At 45.2% G+C, this 19800-nt stretch overlaps 1 protein-coding gene across 5 annotated transcripts in view; it reads right to left on the bottom strand.

Moving 5' to 3' along the window:
* LOC125007628 (transcription factor COE3-like) overlaps positions 1 to 19800 on the bottom strand; it is a 97373-nt gene that overhangs the window by 29413 nt on the left and 48160 nt on the right. For 3 of the 5 annotated variants that reach the window (XM_047584348.1, XM_047584347.1, XM_047584345.1), the window contains exons 7-9: positions 5960 to 6041; positions 5766 to 5883; positions 1121 to 1254 (exon numbers count right to left, since the gene is read on the bottom strand). In XM_047584348.1, the coding sequence (XP_047440304.1) occupies positions 1121 to 1254; positions 5766 to 5883; positions 5960 to 6041 (334 nt within the window). The remainder of the gene's footprint in view (positions 1 to 1120; positions 1255 to 5765; positions 5884 to 5959; positions 6042 to 19800) is intronic. The other 2 variants (XM_047584346.1, XM_047584349.1) reach the window with 1 other exon arrangement.

The raw sequence follows: 19800 nt of genomic DNA, 5'->3' as shown, positions 1-19800 counted from the left end.
AAACCACGAGGTTAAGTATTCAAGATTTAAAATATTGTGTTCTAATGTTGGTTTGGACTTTATTTAATCTGAGAACATGAACGTCATCGTTTCTAATAAAACCTGAATCCAACACGTTCACAGTTTTATGTGGAAACACTTCAATATTTATTATGAGCAGAGTTAAAACGTGAGTCTGTAAAGACACGTGTAAAGAGTCTGTTCATGTCTTAATTTTAATTCACACTTTGGATTTTTATCTTTTTTCTCTGTGTCTCGTTGGTTTTTATTTTTATTATAATATTAAATAAATACGGTTTTAAACTAGTTTGTGCTTCTAGTGAAGGTTTTCTTCGTCTTTCAGTGTCTCTGGAATCGGTTTTCGACAGAAGCTGTTTTTAGGATCAATAATCGATCAGAAACACTCCTGATGTGGGTGGGATGTGATGAGGTGGCGTTCAGGGGGATTCTGGACGTTGGAGTCCGTCTGCTCGCTGATCAAAGCCAGGAGCTCCGCTGAGGAGGCTCCTCGTCGCTCCTCTTCGCTCCTCTTCGCTCCTCTTCGCTCCTCCCCCCTTCGCCAGGTGCTCTGCTCGTCTGGACCTGCTTCAATATTTCATGCAGCGCCGTATGTGCAGCTCCTCCTGCAGCTCCACTAAATCTGCATATTTTTGGGGACACGCTGCAGAAGCTGCTGCAGATACAGATGCAGGTGTTTGCGTCGTGCAGAGATGGAGGACGTGAGCTTTGAGTCGAGCAGCTGTTTATTCTGCTTCTTCTTCTGTCATTAACTCTGATTTTATTTTATTAACTAACACATAGATTTTTTAAATAATAAATAGATTTTATTTAACGTAGAATGATGACAAAGATTTCATCAAAAAAATAAAAATACATTTTAATATGATTTTTTTTAAACATTAAACATGAAGTTTAACATTTAACGTTTAACATTATTTCACATTTTTGGTTTAAAATGATTTGATGTGATCCAGGTTTACAGAGGACGGGTCCAGAGGTTAGAGGACAGGAGGACAGTTAGAAGACGACGAGAACAGATAAAAAAGAAACAACAGAGACAAGAAAACTAGCGGAGGAGACATTGATCCATTGGCTTGTATTGAAGGAAACGTGGGCTCACCTCGCTCCAGACCAGCATGGTGCCGAAGACGACCTGCAGGCCGTCGAAGAAGTTGTCCCCGATGAGGATGACGGTGGCGCCGCCGGTCGTCCAGCCCTCGCTCGGACTGATGGCTTTGATGCAGGGCGTGGCTGCTTCGGAAACAGAGAACGACACAACGGCAACGTGAGCGCTACAGTTAGAGCCGCTAGTTAGCTTAGCATCGACCCCCTGTGGGGTGAGGAACTATATTTGGTTCCTAATAAACCAGATCAGAGGGGGACCTTGTAGACCACGTTAGACCCTGATTAGACCTGACAATGTTTCCTGGATCTTCTCTGATTGGCTAAATGAAAACCACATGACACTAAATCTCACTGAGAGGAACCAGGAACCAGGAACCAGGAACCATGTTACCACATATGGTTCCTGGTCCATGGAGGGTTATTAACACGTCTGTTGAGTTTAGCAGATTAAACCATTTTCACGTTGTTCAGATTTAGTTAAAGGTTCAAATCCTCTAATTATTTCCTCGCAGGTCTGATGTTTAAATGATCAGCTTCATATTTGTGTTGCTAATCTGAGCTCTTTACATGAAGCTTTGGTTTTTCCCGTGCAGAGGCTTCGGGTAACGTTTCTCTGCACCAGGAGCCTGTTACTTCCCACTAATACATGTAAAATGATTGGTTTCCAGAGCCACAGAGATCGATAAGGGGCTCCACATAAACAGCGTCTCCGCGATGACTAGACCGGAGTCCGGACAGAGCCGGGTCCAGTCAGACAGGAACAAGACGAGGCTCCGCGGCTTTACAGCCTCTTCCCGGAGCGCGGCCCTTTTATTGGGAGGACGATGAGATATTCCAGTCAGAGCTCTGACTTTCCTTTTGTTTACTACACGATCTGATCCATAAAGCTGCGTTCAGAGACTCTATTAAACATCCCACTAAATATCAGTGCAGTCATGATGTTCTACTACAAGACACTGGCAGGAAAATGATGCACAGTGTGTTTTGGAAAACTAATAAGAACGATTAACACTTGGAGATGAGCTGTAACTGAGTCAAAGTCAAAGGTTAAAGATTAATAAAAACCTTTGACAGATTTCTATCAAGAATCAGAATCAGATTTCTTGGCCCAGTTTGTGGGAACATACAAGGAATTTGACTCTGTTCACTTTGCTCATTGGAAGCAGCATAAAATCATAAGAAATCTGACTTTAGGAAATAAAAACAATAAAAATAAAGGACAAGAGAGCAGATATATGCAAAGAGTTGAACAGTGAATATGATCAACACTCAAACATAAACCAAGCAGATGAATTACTATGTTATTTCTAAACTGACTATCTGCTAAACTGAAGCTGAAGCTAACAGTTGTTAAGCTTTGGCTGATTCAAGGAGAAAACTTCAGCAAACAACAGCCGAACCTTGAACATATGAGGAATTCAAAGTTTGCACCTGCTCTGAGGATGAGACAAAGAGGAACTGAGGAACGTCTCGGTTCAGTCTGACCTGATTAATTACTAATTCCCTGAATGAAGCGCGCTGACAGCTCCAGACCTCGGGGTCCTTGTCGGCCCCTTCGGGTCCAGCAGCAACTTCTGAAAAGTGTGTGAGAGTTTCCAGATGAAAGGAGAAACCCTCCAGCTGCTGCAGAGGGTCCGGGCTCGTCCCACTCCCACCACTCGATTGTCATCTCCTTATTAATTTCCCTCTTTTGTCGCGGCGGTAAACAAACAGTCCGGTGTGTTTACTGGAGGCGGCGGTGGGAGGGGGGTGAGGAGGGGGTGAGGAGGGGGTGAGGAGGGGGCTCACAATCAAATGAACAGAGCACAAAGGCGAGGAGCTGGCGGTGGAAAGTTTTATCAGGGAGACGGGAGGCTGAGGGCTGCTGACAAAGGCGGGAGCAGATGTTGGGGGTTTTATCGCCTCTGAAAACATCCCAGTCTGGAGGAGATGAAAGGGCCCGGTTCCCTCTGTGGGCCCAGATACAGGACCGGCTGGTAAACAACGGGCCCCTTTTGGCCCCGACAGGACCGCGTAGAACCCGCCCCGCGCCTGCCCAGCTCCTATTCATCAATGTTTTAAAAGGGAAAACTTCTCCTCAACATCTCGGAGGTTTCACAGGTGAGAAGGAACCAGGAGAAGTGACAGATTAGTGTCACGCAGCGTTTGTTTTGCAGCTCTGGGCGTAGCAGGCAGGTGGAGTTAGCCACACAGGACAGCACAGTCAGTTAGAAAGTTTGGACGAGCGTAGGACGGCGGCTTAGCCTCCTTTTTACTTTGATCTGCTACCTTATCTTGTCTGAAAAGCCCGAGCGTGATAAACACCACCCATCTGGTGCTGCAAGTAGGTTAAACCAAACGAGACAATTACATCACCGGCTCCTGGAAGAGCCTCAAACTTCTGGAGTAAGTGGAAGGAAAGTGCCGAGCTAGTCATCTGGAGACGCCCGGCTGTCTTAGGAGTTTGTTTTGCTGCGCGGCGTGTCCCAGAGGGGTGGTGTTTAGCTTAGAGGGCTAAATAACAACTCTCTGGAAGTTCAGACAAAAACCGGAGAAGGTGAAAGTTTAATCTAATTTCTGCTGCTCAGGTTTGATCAGATCTTCTCGTCGGTAGAAACAAGTGAACCCGCGGCTCTGAAACTTTAAAAGAGGACACCTGTCTCAGAGCTGCATTTATTCTCCGTTATGTCCCAGGGGGGCGGAGTTTACCTAAATAAAGTTTAGTTAAACATGGTGGTGCTGTCGTACCTAAGCTCCACCCTCCTGGCCTTCAAAGAACGTTTCCAGCGTCTCTTCTGGAAAAGCCTCAAACCTTTATCAGAGTCCAGGGAGACGGGAGGAAACGGTGTTTGAAGATATCTGGACGGTTTGTTTTACCTTCCTGGAAGCACCAGGCGGGTGGAGTCTGACGACACAGGGACCGGACGCTTGTGGAGAAACTCTGGTTTTAGTCTCCTGAAGGTGTGAGGCGGGCGGGGTTTAACTACATTAGCTTATCATCATTGTCACCATTAATATTAATTAGAGCTGTCAACAGTAACGTGGATTAATCCATCATCACCATTAATCTGATTAGAAACTTTAACACAATGAAGCATCAGTTCGTCCCAGCACCAGCACACATGAACCAAGCCAAGCATACGTTAGTCGGGGATTCTGCTAGCACTTGGGCTAACGCGGCTAACAGCTGGAGACAAACCAAGACAAACCAAGACAAAGACAAGCTGCCAATGCTGCTGCTAATATGTGTCCACTCCTGCAGCCACTGTTCACTGGGAGACACTGTTCTCAATAAGAAGCGTCAGCTCTGCTCTGGTTGGACAATGTCCACAAGTTAGTTTGTCTCCGTAGCAACAGGGACACATTCATGTGGACACATGGTGGACAAAGAAAGACGTTCAGTGCAGATATATTCTCTTCTTCCTGGAGTCTGTTTGCGATTAATTGAACGCAATTAAAAATAATGAGATTTAATCGATTAATTAATCGAAATGAATCCACATTAACCCTGAGATTAATCTGATTAAATATTTTATTATTAATACGACTATTACTACTGACATCATCAACCATGTGGAAACATGTTTTTCTTTTATTTATTCATTTAGTTCGTCTCTTAATTTTATTAAAACTCAAACCTTGTTTGAGAACCTGCTGCTGGTGCAGTTAAGCTCCGCCCCTCTGGCGCCCTGAGTGGCTCAAATGAAGCGAGAGTCTTATGTCATGGCTCCTGGACGTCCCACGGTGGGACGGGTGGGACGGGTTTATTAGAGCGGGGACAGGACAGAGTGGCTTTAAAGTTTACAGCTTCAGAGGAAACGTTAGCGCTGAGCTCCAGCTCTCAGGCTCCAGTTTCCCCGCGTGAACTTTATTTGGGGATGAAGGAGTTTATGGACGATGGAAGAACGAAGCGTTTGTTCACCATCAACTCCTGGAGGAGGAGGAGGAGGAGGAGGAGGAGGAGGAGGAGGAGGAGGAAAGTTTCCTTCAGACCTGATGAGTCAGACTTTAAAGAACCAGAGAACTGAACCTGACCTTTAACCTGCTTCCATCAGGACCCAGAAACAATCAGAGCTCAGTCAGGAACCGTATGTGGTAACTTCATCCAACCTCAGCCAATCAGAGAAGATCCAGGAAACATCGTCAGGTCTAATCAGGGTCTAATGTGGTCTACAAGGTCCCCCTCTGACCTGGTTTATTAGGAACCATGAAGAAGAACAAGTGTCCTAATGTTTCTGATGTGATGATGTTGATGATGTTGATGATGTTGATGATGTTCTAATGTGACTAATACATGTTTACATTAGTTTAAGGACCAGGAACCAGACATGAGACCAGGAACCAGATATGAGACCAGGAACCAGACATGAGACCAGGAACCAGACATGAGACCAGGAACCAGACATGAGACCAGGAACCAGATATGAGACCAGGAACCAAATATGAGACCAGGAACCAGATATGAGACCAGGAACCAGATATGAGACCAGGAACCAGATATGAGACCAGGAACCAGATATGAGACCGTGTCCTGGTGTCCCGGGGTGGAAGTATGTGACTGAGAGCCGTGTAAAGACGATTCCTGGTCAGACCCGATGAGTCCGTCTCTTTAAAGTTCGTCTCATTTGTCTCGTGTCTCGTGTCTCTGAGCGACGTCTTACCTTCGGAGGGGTCCAGGCGCCGGGCGCGGCGGCCATGTTTGGAGTTATTGTGGACGAACATGTTGTCTGAGACGGCCAGGACGTGACCGTCCACGTTGACTGTAGTGGACACCACCACCTGTCGGGAGGAGAAAGGAGTCACTGAGCTGAACTCTGAGACCTGGTCCTGGTCTGAGGCGGCGGCAGAGTCTCACCTGGAACCTCCTCATGTCTCGAGGGTTCCCTGCGTTTTTCAGACAGTTCTGGTTACACTTGAGGAAGAACTTCAGGAAGAATCTGAAAGAGACAAAGAGAAGAAATTCATAACGAGAACCCGACTCGTTAAGGGACGTTCGTCTTCCAGCAGAATAAATAAACGGTTTAACAGTCGGTTAAAGAGGTTTATTTTTAGACCTGGATTCACAGCTGATTTAGTTTGGTTTGTGACATTTCACTGTGAATGAAGAGGAGACGTTTATTTATAGCTGGACTCGTCTCAGCTGATTAATGACGTCCCTTTGGCTGTGAAGCTCCGTGTGTCCCCAGTAATCAGAGTCTTTACACCATTAAAGTGTCTTTGTGAGGAGCAGGACGTCGGCATGAAGCCGATAATCTCCGTGTCTGCACCGAGCATCAGATGAAATTATCATTCTGTCGGGAGGAGGAGGAGGAGGAGGAGGTGGAGGAGGAGGAGGAGGAGGAGGATGGTGGTGGAGGAGGAGGAGGAGGAGGAGGAGGTGGTGGTGGAGGAGGAGGTGGAGGAGGAGGAGGTGCAGGAGGTGGCGGCGGCGTCTCGGAGACGGAGGACGCTTCCTGCAGACTGATGGCGTCTCATTAGAAGCTGCCGTTTGATTTCCGTCGCTCTCTGTGAGCTGATTTACGCGGGTTTTTAGCGGCGGAGGAATCGATCGGGAACGGATATCAATGAGGACGGGAGGTAATAACAGGAGGAGCAGGAGCAGGAGGAGGAGGAGGACGCTGTGGGGGGGGGGTCAGGATGGATTGCCACCTTAATGCATTTCCCACTGCCTTGTAATCTGTGGCCATCCATCTCTCGGACCATAAGCCCCCCCCCCCCCCCCCGTTCTGATGGAGCGCTTCCTTTTTAATTGCCACATTATCACAATAATAATCCAGGCAGTTAACAAGCGGCAAGGTCGCAGACAGACATGTCACATTAACCAGGGGATAACCTCACACCCTCCTCACCCTCCTCACCCTCCTCACCCTGCTGCTGCTGCAAGGCATGCTGGGAGCGGGGGGGGGGGGGGGGGGGTAACAGCGTCTTTAAACACAGCGCGGCCTCGGACACTTTCCTCTCACACATCTTTGTTCTGGACTTTCCTCCAAATCAAAGATTCAAACTGATTCAACTCAGGAAAAACTGGACTTTAATTTCTAACTTTAAATCTAATCATCTCTGATCTAACGTGAAACTGAGGAGCAGCTTCTGTATCCACCTCTAATCTGGATTAAACATGAAAAGTCACATGATTCTATTAAACAAATGAGTCTCGGTTTATTTAAATGAAGCGTCTGAGTCCGTTAATCAGACATTAATAAAAAAAGAATAAAAAAATTAAATGAGAGGACGAGAGTTTAAAATGTTAAACCGTGTCCTTTAACGTATGAACACAGAAATATTAACACAATTATTATTATGTTGTTGGTGAATGTTGAGACTGAGATTAACTTCAGACGACACAAGAAAAATAAAAGAGTTTGTTTCTCGTTTTCGTTTCTGGTTTTAAAATAAAACCTGAATAATTCAGATAAAAAAGTCACAGATTAAGTTTTTAATGGTTTTATTTTAAAGATTTTTTAAAGAAATTAAAACGTCTTTTAATTTCTTCCGTCACCAGATTTCAAACGTGATAAAATGTGATTTCTCTCTGAGACACTTTTTCTCTGGGTTTGAGTCGCTGCTGGTTTTAAAATGGTTTTAGTGCGAACGGAGTCTTTAAAGAGTGTGTGTGTGTGTGTGTGTGTGAGTGTGTGTGTAGCAGTTTGTAGTGTAGTGTGTGTGTGAGTGTAGTACAGTGTGTGTGTGTCTGTGTGTGCAGTGTGTAGTGTGCAGTGTGTAGCAGTATTTAGTAGTGTGTATTGTGTAGCAGTGTGCAGTGTGTATCAGTGTGTAGTGTAGTGTGTATCAGTGTGTATCAGTGTGTGTGTGTATCAGTGTGTATCAGTGTGTAGTGTAGTGTGTAGTGTGTGTGTGTATCAGTGTGTAGTGTAGTGTGTGTATGGAGTGTGTGTGTGTATCAGTGTGTATCAGTGTGTGTGTGTATCAGTGTGTGTGTGTATCAGTGTGTGTATCAGTGTGTATCAGCGTGTGTGTGTATCAGTGTGTGTGTGTATCAGTGTGTAGTGTGTAGTGTAGTGTGTAGTGTGTGTGTGTGTATCAGTGTGTGTGTGTATCAGTGTGTAGTGTAGTGTGTATCAGTGTGTGTGTGTATCAGTGTGTGTGTGTATCAGTGTGTGTGTGTATGGAGCGTGTGTGTGTATCAGTGTGTGTGTGTATCAGTGTGTATCAGTGTGTATCAGCGTGTGTGTGTATCAGTGTGTAGTGTGTAGTGTAGTGTGTAGTGTGTGTGGAGTGAAAGCTGATCTGCTGCTCTGGAGCCTCTAATGCCCTTTATGGCGCTGAACAGAATAATGTGGAGCTCCATTCAGATGATACCGAGTCCTTCAGAGAGCTGATACGGATCAATACGGATTGAATTAAATCGCAGCTGGAGACAAGACCGACCGGGGGGCTCACACTGGACGCACAACAACACACACACAAACACACACAGACACACAAACACAACCCACCACCAAACACACACAGACACACAAACACAACCCACCACCAAACACACACAGACACACAAACACAACCCACCACCAAACACACACAGACACACAAACACAACCCACCACCAAACACACACAGACACACAAACACAACCCACCACCAAACACACACAGACACACAAACACAACCCACCACCAGGGATGAACCCACAGTCAAACACAAACACTGTTCAGAGTTTACACCAGTTTACATCTGCAGCTTTTCAACAATTATTATTATTCACTTTTATTTACCTGTTTATTATTAGTTTTAGCAGTATTTTATTGTTTATCTAGATGTTTATATTAGTATTTTATTATTATTTTGTATTATTCTTTATATTCTATAACATTTACCTTGTGATGCTACTTGTCATGAAACAAATACATTTAATCTGGTTTCTCATGTTCAGAAACTTGTTTTCATTATTGAACCATGTGATTGGCTCTGATGTTTTATTCCAGTAAAGCTCCTGCAGCAGGAGGAGGTGGAGGAGCAGGAGGAGGAGGAGCAGGAGGAGGAGCAGCAGGAGGAGGAGGAGGAGGAGGAGGAAGAGGAGGAGGAGGAGGAGGAGCAGCAGGAGGTGGAGGAGCAGGAAGAGGAGGAGGAAGAGCAGGAGGAGGAGGAGCAGGAGGAGGTGGAGGTGGAGGAGCAGGAGGAGGAGGAGGAGCAGGAGGTGGAGGAGCAGGAGGAGGAAGAGGAGGAGAAGGAGGAGGAGGAGGAGGAGGAGGTGGAGGTAGAGGAGGAGGAGGAGGAGCAGGAGGAGGAGGAGCAGGAGGAGCAGGAGGAAGGAGGAGGAGGAGGAGGAGGAAGAGGAGGAGGAGCAGGAGGAGGTGGAGGTAGAGGAGGAGGAGGAGGAGCAGGAGGAGGTGGAGGTAGAGGAGGAGGAGGAGCAGGGACAACCTCATCATTGAAAACTTCTTAAAACACAATAAATAATGAAGCCGAGCTCCGTCACCACCTCCACCTCCTCCTCCTCCTCCACCTCCTCCTCCTCCTCCTCCTCCTGCTGCTCCTCCACCTCCTGCTCCTCCTGAGCTTTAGGAGGAGGAGTTGCTGGTGGAAGCCGTCTCCTCGTTGCGCCGACAGACAATCAGGCGACACTCAGGGAAACAGCTCAACACACGTTAAGGTCACGTTCAACGACGTCAGCGTCACAAACACTGTCAGACCTGCACGGTCGCACACACAGCCTCCTGACACACTAACACACACCGTACAGGACACCTGTTACAATCCACAGCCTAATAGTGAATGTGGCAGCGTTAGCCAGCGCGCTAATGCTAACTGCACTGTTTCTGGTGGCAGGTTGTTCACCTTGTTCACAGTGAGCAGTAAAAGAGTCGTTCATCACTGAGATCCAGCCGCTAACCATTAGCCGCTAACCATTAGCCGCTAGCCACTAAACATTAGCCATTAGCCGCTAGCCACTTAACATTAGCCATTAGCCTAGCTCAAAGCTAAAACAAATACAGAAACAGAACAGACACCAAGCAGCTCAGAGGCAGAGACACGTGTCATGTCGTGTTGTGTTGTTTGTGCTTTGTGAGTCTGTTTGTGGTGATGTGACCACCTGTTGGAGAGCGTGTCATGTTGTGTTGTGTCATGTTGTGTTGTGTCATGTTGTGTTGTGTCATGTTGTGTTGTGTTCCTCTGATCTTCCAGAGGCTTGAAGCTAATTTCAGTCACATGACTTCAGCGTTTGCACCGATGATGTCACCCTGACCACACCCAGTGCACTATGGGAAGCAATTATGTGTGTCTCAGGTTACGAGGCCCTGATGAACACAGTGCAGGAGGAGGAGGAGGAGGAGGAGGAGGAGGATCCCTGGAGCCTCGCACTTATTACGTTAGCAAGAAAGAAAAAGAAGCAGAAAAAAATCAATACTTCAGCAGGAGGTTTAAAACCCGCCGCCCTCACGGTTTGATTCCACCACAGCAACGGGTTCCCCACCTGACTGAGCCTGGGCCAGCAGGCCACCTCCTCCTCCTGCACCTCCTCCTGCTGCACCTCCTAATACTCCTCCACGTCCACCTCCTCCACCTCCTGCACCTCCTCCTGCTGCACCTCCTTCTACTGCACCTCCTGCACCTCCTAATACTCCTCCACATCCTCCTCCTGCACCTCCTCCTCATACTGCACCTCCTTCTACTGCACCTCCTCCACCACCTCCTCCTCTATGTCCTCCTCCTGCACTTCCTCCACCTGCACCTCCTCCTCCTCCTGCACCTCCTCCTACACCACCTAATACTCCTCCATGTCCTCCTCCAACTCCTGCACCTCCTCCTCCACCTGCACCTCCTCCTCTATGTCCTCCTCCTCCTGCACCTCCTCCTTCTCCTCCTCCACCTCCTCCTCCTAATACTCCTCCTCCTCCTCCTCCTCCACCTCCTCCTCCTTCTCCTCCTCCACCTCCTCCTCCTAATACTCCACCTCCTCCTGCACCTCCTAATACTCCTCCACGTCCTCCTCCTGCACCTCCTCCTCATACTGCACCTCCTCCTCCTCCTCCTCCACCTGCACCTCCTTCTACTGCACCTCCTCCACCTCCTCCTCCTGCACCTCCTCCACCAGCTCCTCCTCCTGCACCTCCTCCACCTCCTGCACCACCTCCTCCTCCTCCACCTCCTTCCCCTCCTCCTCCTCCACCTCCTCCTCCTCCTACTCCTCCTCCACCTCCTCCTCCTCCTCCTCTGAAGGGGGACAGAGCTGAAACGAAGCACGACACCAGAAAGCGAGCGTGTCGAGCCGAGGCCACCTCCTCCTTCTCCTCCTCCTCCTAATACTCCTCCTCCTCCTCCTAATACTCCTCCTCCTCCTCCTCCTCCTCCTCCTCCACCTCCTCCTCCTGCACCTCCTCCTCCTCCGCCTCCTCCTCCTCCTCTGAAGGGGGACAGAGCTGAAGCGAAGCGCGACACCAGAAAGCGAGCGTGTCGAGCCGAGGCCGCCTCCGAGCGAACAACCATCCGTCCTGGTTAACCCGGTAACCGCCGAGCGTCACATCTGGTTTGTTTAGCGGCTAACGAACAAACCAAGCGAGGAGGATCTGAGGAAAAGAAACAAGCTGGCGGGCAGCGGCAAAAACATGAGAAGAAGAAGCAGCAGCAGCAGCAGCGGCGGTGGTGGTGGTGGTGTGGGGGGGGGCGTCCTCATTAGGAGGTCGAGTTAAGTCTAATATTGACTCTGCTTGTGTTGCTGAAACGCCGTCTTCAAATAATTACTGAGGAGCTGAGATGATGCTCCTCTGCTGCTAATTAGGATATGAAGCAGGAGCAGCGTGGTTAGCGTGGTTAGCGTGGTTAGCGTCGTTAGCTGCGTTAGGCCGTGATTCACGGCCTCTCGCTCTGTTTGCTTTGTCTGGAGGACGCGGGGCCTCCCCAGCTCCGCTACACTCCATCAATAATTCACCGGCCAAGATGGCAATTACAGGAGCATGTACAATCAGACTAAATATTTGATGAGGCACTAAAACAGTCTCTGTCTCTCACACACACATAAACACCACCTCCTCTCCACCTCCTCCCCACCTCCTCTCCGGCCTCTGTTGTCACAGCTCGTCCCCAGACTTGGTCTTAATGCTGCAGCAGTTTATTCGGCTCAATTCATTTGTTCCGTCTGAACATTACGTATTCAGAGAGGAACCAGAGCGACGCCACATTAAATACGTGAAACTAATCAATCTGAATCGATCGCAGGAGGAGAAAGAGACGCGCTGCTGGCCTCCTCCTCCTCCTCCTCCTCCTCCTCCTCTTCTGTGGCCGGAGGGAAGTTTTTCTGCATTTAAAAATAATGTGACACAAAATCTATCGCACAAAAAACCTGAAAACCCTGATGGCTCCATCTGAGGTCAGAGCTGGTCTGCCCGTCACTCGGCCTCCTGCAGCGCCTCCTGCAGCGCCTCCTGCAGCGCCTCCTGCAGCGCCCCCTGGAGGCGGGCGCATGTTTGGCGTAAAGAACGGTGAAGGAGACGAGGAGGCGCTGGAGGTGAGACCAGGCTACAAATGTTTTACACTGATGTTGTGTGTGTGAGTTCCTGGAGCTCAGAGATGAACAGAACATCCCATAATTATTTCATTCTGCCTCAGAGACACAGAAAAGAACCAGAGATCATCCAACGCTCCCACCAAACATCTGATAGGAAGAAGAAAGTCTGACTACAAGAACCACGATTCACCTCAAACTACGAATTCACCACGAAGAACCAGAACCACGGTTTAGACCACGGAACAGTGACCAGGAACTAACGTTACACTGTTATTAAACTATTAAACTAACATTACACTGTTATTAAACTATTATTAAATATTATTTAACTATTATTAAACTATTAAACTAACATTACAATAATATTAAACTATTAAAATACTATTACAAATAATATTAAACTATTAAACTAACGTTACACTGTTATTAAACTATTAAACTAACGTTACACTGTTATTAAACTATTAAACTAACATTACACTGTTATTAAACTATTAAACTATTATTAAACTATTATTACACTGTTATTACACTATTATTAAACTATTAAACTAACATTACACTGTTATTAAACTATTATTAAATATTATTAAACTATTATTAAACTGTTAAACTAACATTACAATAATATTAAACTATTAAAATACTATTAAAAATAATATTAAACTATTAAACTAACATTAAACTATTATTAAACTGTTAAACTAACATTACAATAATATTAAACTATTAAAATACTATTAAAAATAATATCAAACTATCAAACTAATATTAAACTATTAAACTATTATTAAACTATTACAATAATATTAAACTATTAAAATAATATTTAAAAAATATTAAACTATTAAACTTATATTAAACTATTAAAATACTATTTAAAATAATATTAAACTATTCAAATAATATTAAACTGTTACAATAATATTAAACTATTAAACTAATATTAAACTGTTAAACTAATATTAAACTATCATCCTGTATCTTATTCAGCATCTAAAACATCGACCAGAGGGATAATAAATACATATAATAAAAAATATTCAATTGTAAAAGTGATTTAAAAACCATGCAACAAACAAACAAATAAAATATATAAAAAGTATAAATAAAAACAAATAAAACGCAAAACAGATGAAAAAAAACTGAAACCGTGTAAGTGAGTAGATAAAAATATAATAAATAAAATGCTTTTAATTTTAGAAAAAAATATACAAATAATAATTTGATATAAAAAATCCCAAATGAAAAATATGTTTATTGATGCATTCAGACCCATCGCCCAGATGAGCTGCAGCCCCAGGGGATTCTGGGAGTTGTAGTGCAGACTCGTGCACATGTGGACAGCTTGGCAGCATCGGGCTGAACAGCTGCCACCAGATAAACAGAGACACACCAAACAATGACAGGAAACAGCCAGGAAACAACCAGGAAACAGTCAGGAAACAGTCTGTAAACAGCCAGGAAACAGTCTGTAAACAGCCAGGAAACAACCAGGGAACAGTCAGGAAACAACCAGGAAACAGTCTGTAAACAGTCTGTAAACAGTCAGGAAACAGTCTGTAAACAGCCAGGAAACAACCAGGAAACAGTCTGTAAACAGTCGGGAAACAGCCAGGAAACAACCAGGAAACAGTCTGTAAACAGTCGGGAAACAGCCAGGAAACAACCAGGAAACAACCAGGAAACAGTCTGTAAACAGTCGGGAAACAGCCAGGAAACAACCAGGAAACAACCAGGAAACAGTCTGTAAACAGTCGGGAAACAGCCAGGAAACAACCAGGGAACAGTCTATAAACAGTCAGGAAACAACCAGGAAACAGCTTGTAAACAACCAGGGAACAGTCTGTAAACAGTCAGGAAACAACCAGGAAACAGTCTGTAAACAGTCGGGAAACAGCCAGGAAACAACCAGGGAACAGTCTATAAACAGTCAGGAAACAACCAGGAAACAGCTTGTAAACAACCAGGGAACAGTCTGTAAACAGTCAGGAAACAACCAGGAAACAGTCTGTAAACAGTCGGGAAACAGCCAGGAAACAACCAGAGAACAGTCAGGAAACAGTCTATAAACAGTCAGGAAACAACCAGGAAACAGCCTGTAAACAGCCTGCAAACAGCCAGGAAACAACCAGGGAACAGTCTGTAAACAGTCTGCAAACAGCCAGGAAACAGCCTGCAAACAGCCTGTAAACAGTCTGTAAACAGCCAGGAAAAAGCCAGGAAAAAGCCAGGAACCAGGAACAGTCTGCACTAAATGAAACACCTCTGTTCATTTTGTCTCGTTAAATATGTAAATATAACTGGGGGTCCTGAGTCCATCTAACTCCAGCCCCCGCCCCCCCCCCGAGGCTGTTCCAGGCTGTTCCCGGCTGTTCCAGCCCCCCCCAGGCTGTTCCAGGCTGTTCCAGGCTGTTCCAGGGGCAGAATAATATTGAGTGACTTTTTCCTTGTGTCAGATTTTAGTTCAGCAGAAACAGTTGAAGGATGAAAATCTCTAATGGCTCCTGAAGATAATTTATTATCTGTTAGCATCCCACTGGCTAAGTTAGCATGTGTTAGCAACCCAGCGACTAAGTTAACATGTGTTAGCATCCCACTGGCTAAGTTAGCATGTGTTAGCAACCCAGCGACTAAGTTAACATGTGTTAGCATCCCACTGGCTAAGTTAGCATGTGTTAGCATCCCACTGGCTAAGTTAGCATGTGTTAGCAACCCACTGACTAAGTTAGCATGTGTTAGCATCCCGCTGGCTAAGTTAGCATGTGTTAGCATCCCGCTGGCTAAGTTAGCATGTGCTAGCATCCCACTGGCTAAGTTAGCATGTGTTAGCATCCCACTGACGCCCTCAGAACTTGGCCTAAATGAGCTTTTATACTCTGACCACTTTATTCATTATGAGAACATAGAAATAAGACAAACATTTAAATAAAACACGTCTTAATAATGTGAAACCCTCAGTATGTACGGACGAAATGTAAATAAAGTCTATGCTAAGCTAAATAATGATGCTAACGTTAGCATGTGTTTGATTGACTGAGTGTTTTATTTCCATCCCTGATGTTTTTTTTGTTTCTTATCCTGTGGTTGAAAAACAAAAGTAAAGTTTGCAGACGTGAAGGAGCCCGAGATGTTCCGAGCTTCTTTCTTCCTGAGTTTCCTCTGAGGAGGCGGCGCCGCTTGGTTTCGCTGAAAGGTCAAAGAGCTGGAAGCTGGGCCTCGGGGTGCGTTCAGGGTCGGAGGTGAAGACCTTCGCTCAGATCCGTCCAAACATCAGAATGAATGAGATTCATCGTGAGCTGAAACTGAAACACTTGCTCTAATTGAACTCGTGGTTCCGTGGACGTGGTTAAATCCCTGATATCGCTGCAGTCATGTGAAATCCTCGTTGCTGAACTGAAGGATTTCTTTACTCTCCCAGGACCCAGAAGATCCTTCAGCGCCGAGTCTGATGAAATCCTCCTAAAGCCGGGCCGATAAACTCCAACCTGCCTCAAGGTAAAAACTAAAAACTGGACTCTTTTCTTTTCCTGAAAAGTTCGACATTTCAGGGACGTGAGATCTGATGCGAATTCCTCCAAACAAACGCTTCCTGTGGCTCAAAGGCAGAAAACCCAGAACCAGAACCAAACAGAACCGCTGCTCTCTGGCTACGCCAGCCCCAAAGGTTATCACTGAGGAACCAGAACCAAACAGAACCAGAACCAGAACCAAGCAGAACCAGAACCACACAGAACCGCTGCTCTCTGGCTACGCCCGCCCCAAAGGTTATCACTGAGAAACCAAACAGAACCGGAACCAGAACCAAGCAGAACTAGAACCAGAACAGTACCAGAACAGAACCAGAACCAAACAGAACCGCTGCTCTCTGGCTACGCCCGCCCCAAAGGTTATCAAAGGTTAACAGAACCAGAACCAAACAGAACCAGAACTACAACCAAGCAGAACCAGAACCAAGCAGAACCAGAACAGAACCAGAACCAAACAGCACCGCTGCTCTCTGGCTACGCCCGCCCCAAAGGTTATCACTGAGGAACCAGAACCAAACAGAACCAGAACCAGAACCAAGCAGAACCAGAACCACACAGAACCGCTGCTCTCTGGCTACGCCCGCCCCAAAGGTTATCACTGAGAAACCAAACAGAACCGGAACCAGAACCAAGCAGAACTAGAACCAGAACAGAACCAGAACAGAACCAGAACAGAACCAGAACCAAACAGAACCAGAACCAACAGAACAAAACCAGAACCAGAACCAGAAACATAACGGAACAGGAAACGGAAACGATACAGAACCAGAACCGGAACCAGAACAGTCAGACTCACAGTTTACAGAGACACAAGAAATAAATGAGAACAAGATAAAAACTGTTTCACAAAAAAGCTGCAAAACTGAGACACAACGACCAGAAAGAGACGAACTGAAAGTCTGACTTTTATTTAATGCTCTTTTCTCACTGCTGAGAACATGTACTTCAATGCATCACGTTTTATTAATACTATTATTAGCAGTACTTTATTAATACTGTTTTCATTAGCAGTACTTTTATTAATAGTATTAGTAGCAGTACTTGTGTCTATGGTGAAACTGTGGTTGCGTCTGTGAATCAGAATAAACTGAACGTTTCAGGAGGTGACGTGAGTTTAGCAGAAATGTTTCATGGACGTGAAAGAGGAATTAAAAGGAGCAATAATTAAATCATGTCGTTCATATTAAGAATTTACAGCTCAGGCAGCGCGAGTGTTAAATGAATCATAGTGATGTTTTCTTTCTAAATGAGGCTGAGGAGCCGTTACTGTCACTTAGCTGCGTCTGACCTTTAGCTGCACGTAGACGAGGAAACAGATGGTTCACATTAACATTTATTTTACTGGAGAAACATCCACAAAGAGGCGCTACACCGCTAGCTCCCAGCTAGCTCCCAGTTAGCTCCCAGCTAGCTCCCAGTTAGCTCCCTGTTAGCTCCCAGCTAGCTCCCAGTTAGCTCCCAGCTAGCTCCCTGTTAGCTCCCAGCTAGCCCCCTGTTAGCTCCCAGCAAGCTCCCAGTTAGCTCCCAGTTAGCTCCCTGTTAGCTCCCAGCAAGCTCCCAGCTAGCTCACCACTAGCTCCCAGCTATTTCCCTGTTAGCTCCCAGTTAGCTCCCTGTTAGCTCCCAGGGTTCAGTTTGACTCCATTCAAGTCAAGTCAACGTTATTGTCGCAGAGGAACTCAGAGGAACTCAGAGAAACTCTGACACGTGCAACACAACACAGGATTGAAGTGACTTTCCTCAAAGGCTACGATGCAGCAACTAAATAAAAATGTGAACAAGAAATGTGCAAACGTTGAGACATGATTAACGGCTTCATATTTAATGGCTTGAATGACTATTAATCTGTTGTGTTGTTTTAAACTGACATAACTGCAGTTATGTTCTAATGCTATAAATACATGTTTACATTTGTTTAGCACGTAAGAACCAGGAGACAGATATTCTCCTATAAAATTCATTCATCTGGATTTAATACACGAAAATGAAAAAGAAAAGAAAAATTCAGTCCTGACGTCCTATAATAAAACTCTAGGGTTGAATTTCCAGGTGTTTCAGTGAGTTTTCTGTTCTTTATGTTGGCAGCAATATAGCATTTCTTAGCATCCTAGCTAATTAATTTAAATTCAAAACGTTTCCATTTGGTAGCTGGTCACCAGCTCATGCTCATAACACGAAGCATCAGAAAACAGAGGAAATAAAGCAGCCTGCTCTCTCTAATGATAACAGACTTTACAGGGAAACTCCTACATGCGTTTAGCCACACTTCAAAATGTAGCTACTTCAACTAGCTTCAACGTAGTTCACATGCTAACTTAGCATTTGATAGCTAATTGCCTCCACACGTGTCAGTGAGTCCGGTTCAATGTTTCCTTCTGGTCCTGAGCTACTGAATGAATTAACTCCATGTTCTCTCACTGCTTTTAAAAAGCATCTGAAAACATCTTCCTGGAGCCTCACTCGATTTTTTCTTTCCCGCCGATGGTCTGAGTAACTCTGTGTCGGTTGCTTCTCTTTCTGTTTGAGATGTATTTTTGTGTGATGTGTGTTCTGGGCTCTGTTTTCTGGATGACTGGAGGTGGAAGTGAACAAGCTGGTAAAGGCTGCGCTCCCACTTTACCCAGAACTGAACCAATAAACACAGAATAAACAGCTCCAGGTCAGAACCTACACGTTAATGAATATTAGCTGAACCAGTTTCTATTTAAACCTCGTTAAACTTCCTCTGAAGAAGCTGCTCAGATGAAACGTCTCTAAACTCTACAGGTCCAGACGCCTTTTCTTTATTTCTCATAATAAAGTCTTTGTTGTAGAATCTGGAGGAGCACGTGTCTGTTAGCGTCTATGTTTAGCGTTAGAGAATATATTTCCATATTTACAGTACACGTGTCTGCGAGCGTGTCAGACATCTTTGTTTCAGTTTATTTATGAGCTCAGATGTGGAGGTTTATCTCTCACTTATCAGGCCCACAAATGTTTCTCTTTACATCCATTACTATTCCAAACAGGCCTCCAACGCTCCAGCAGCCGCTGAGGTATTTAATTAAGTGTCTGACTGCTGATGGCTGAACGTCCAGCGTTATTGAACCCAAATTAAAGGAAAAGAAGAAAAAATAAAAGCGGGTGATTTGAATAAATGCCTGGGGCTTGCCTTCCAACCATTTCACTCCAATATCTCTTCATGCCACTTTAACCTTTCCAGCTGCTGCCTCCTCTCTGAGACCGAAGGAAAATAAAATGCTGCCGTGTGTCACCTGAACACATCCAGGAAACTTCACACACTCACTAATTAGTGGCACAACAAGGAACTCTGCTAATATTTCATTTTAATGAAACATTATTGAATACACAGCAGCAGCAGCGGCCGCCGTGCACACAAGCCTCAGGACCAGCACATTTAATGACTTAACTTCAATTAACTTCAATCACATTTGAACTTTTCTCTAAATACAATTACAGAATAAACATGAAATTTAAAAGATCTGCGAGAGGCCTGATGAAAAGGACAAAGCTACGGGCTCAACGCATGTGTGATTCTGGTATTTTAGGCCTGAAAATGAACATTTTACAGCAACGTCAAACCAAGAATAATTTCATCACAATGAACTAGATTTAATTTAAATTTTATTACATTTTTAAATTGTCTTTTTTTTTTTTTAATTTAAATACTGGAGGCACAAATGTCTACATGTATTTAACAGA

The sequence above is a fragment of the Mugil cephalus genome, chromosome 5 (genome assembly GCF_022458985.1).
Source record: "Mugil cephalus isolate CIBA_MC_2020 chromosome 5, CIBA_Mcephalus_1.1, whole genome shotgun sequence".
NCBI lineage: Eukaryota > Metazoa > Chordata > Actinopteri > Mugiliformes > Mugilidae > Mugil > Mugil cephalus.
The sequence above is the reverse complement of the archived record's forward strand: the minus strand, read 5'-3'. Positions and strand labels throughout refer to the sequence as shown.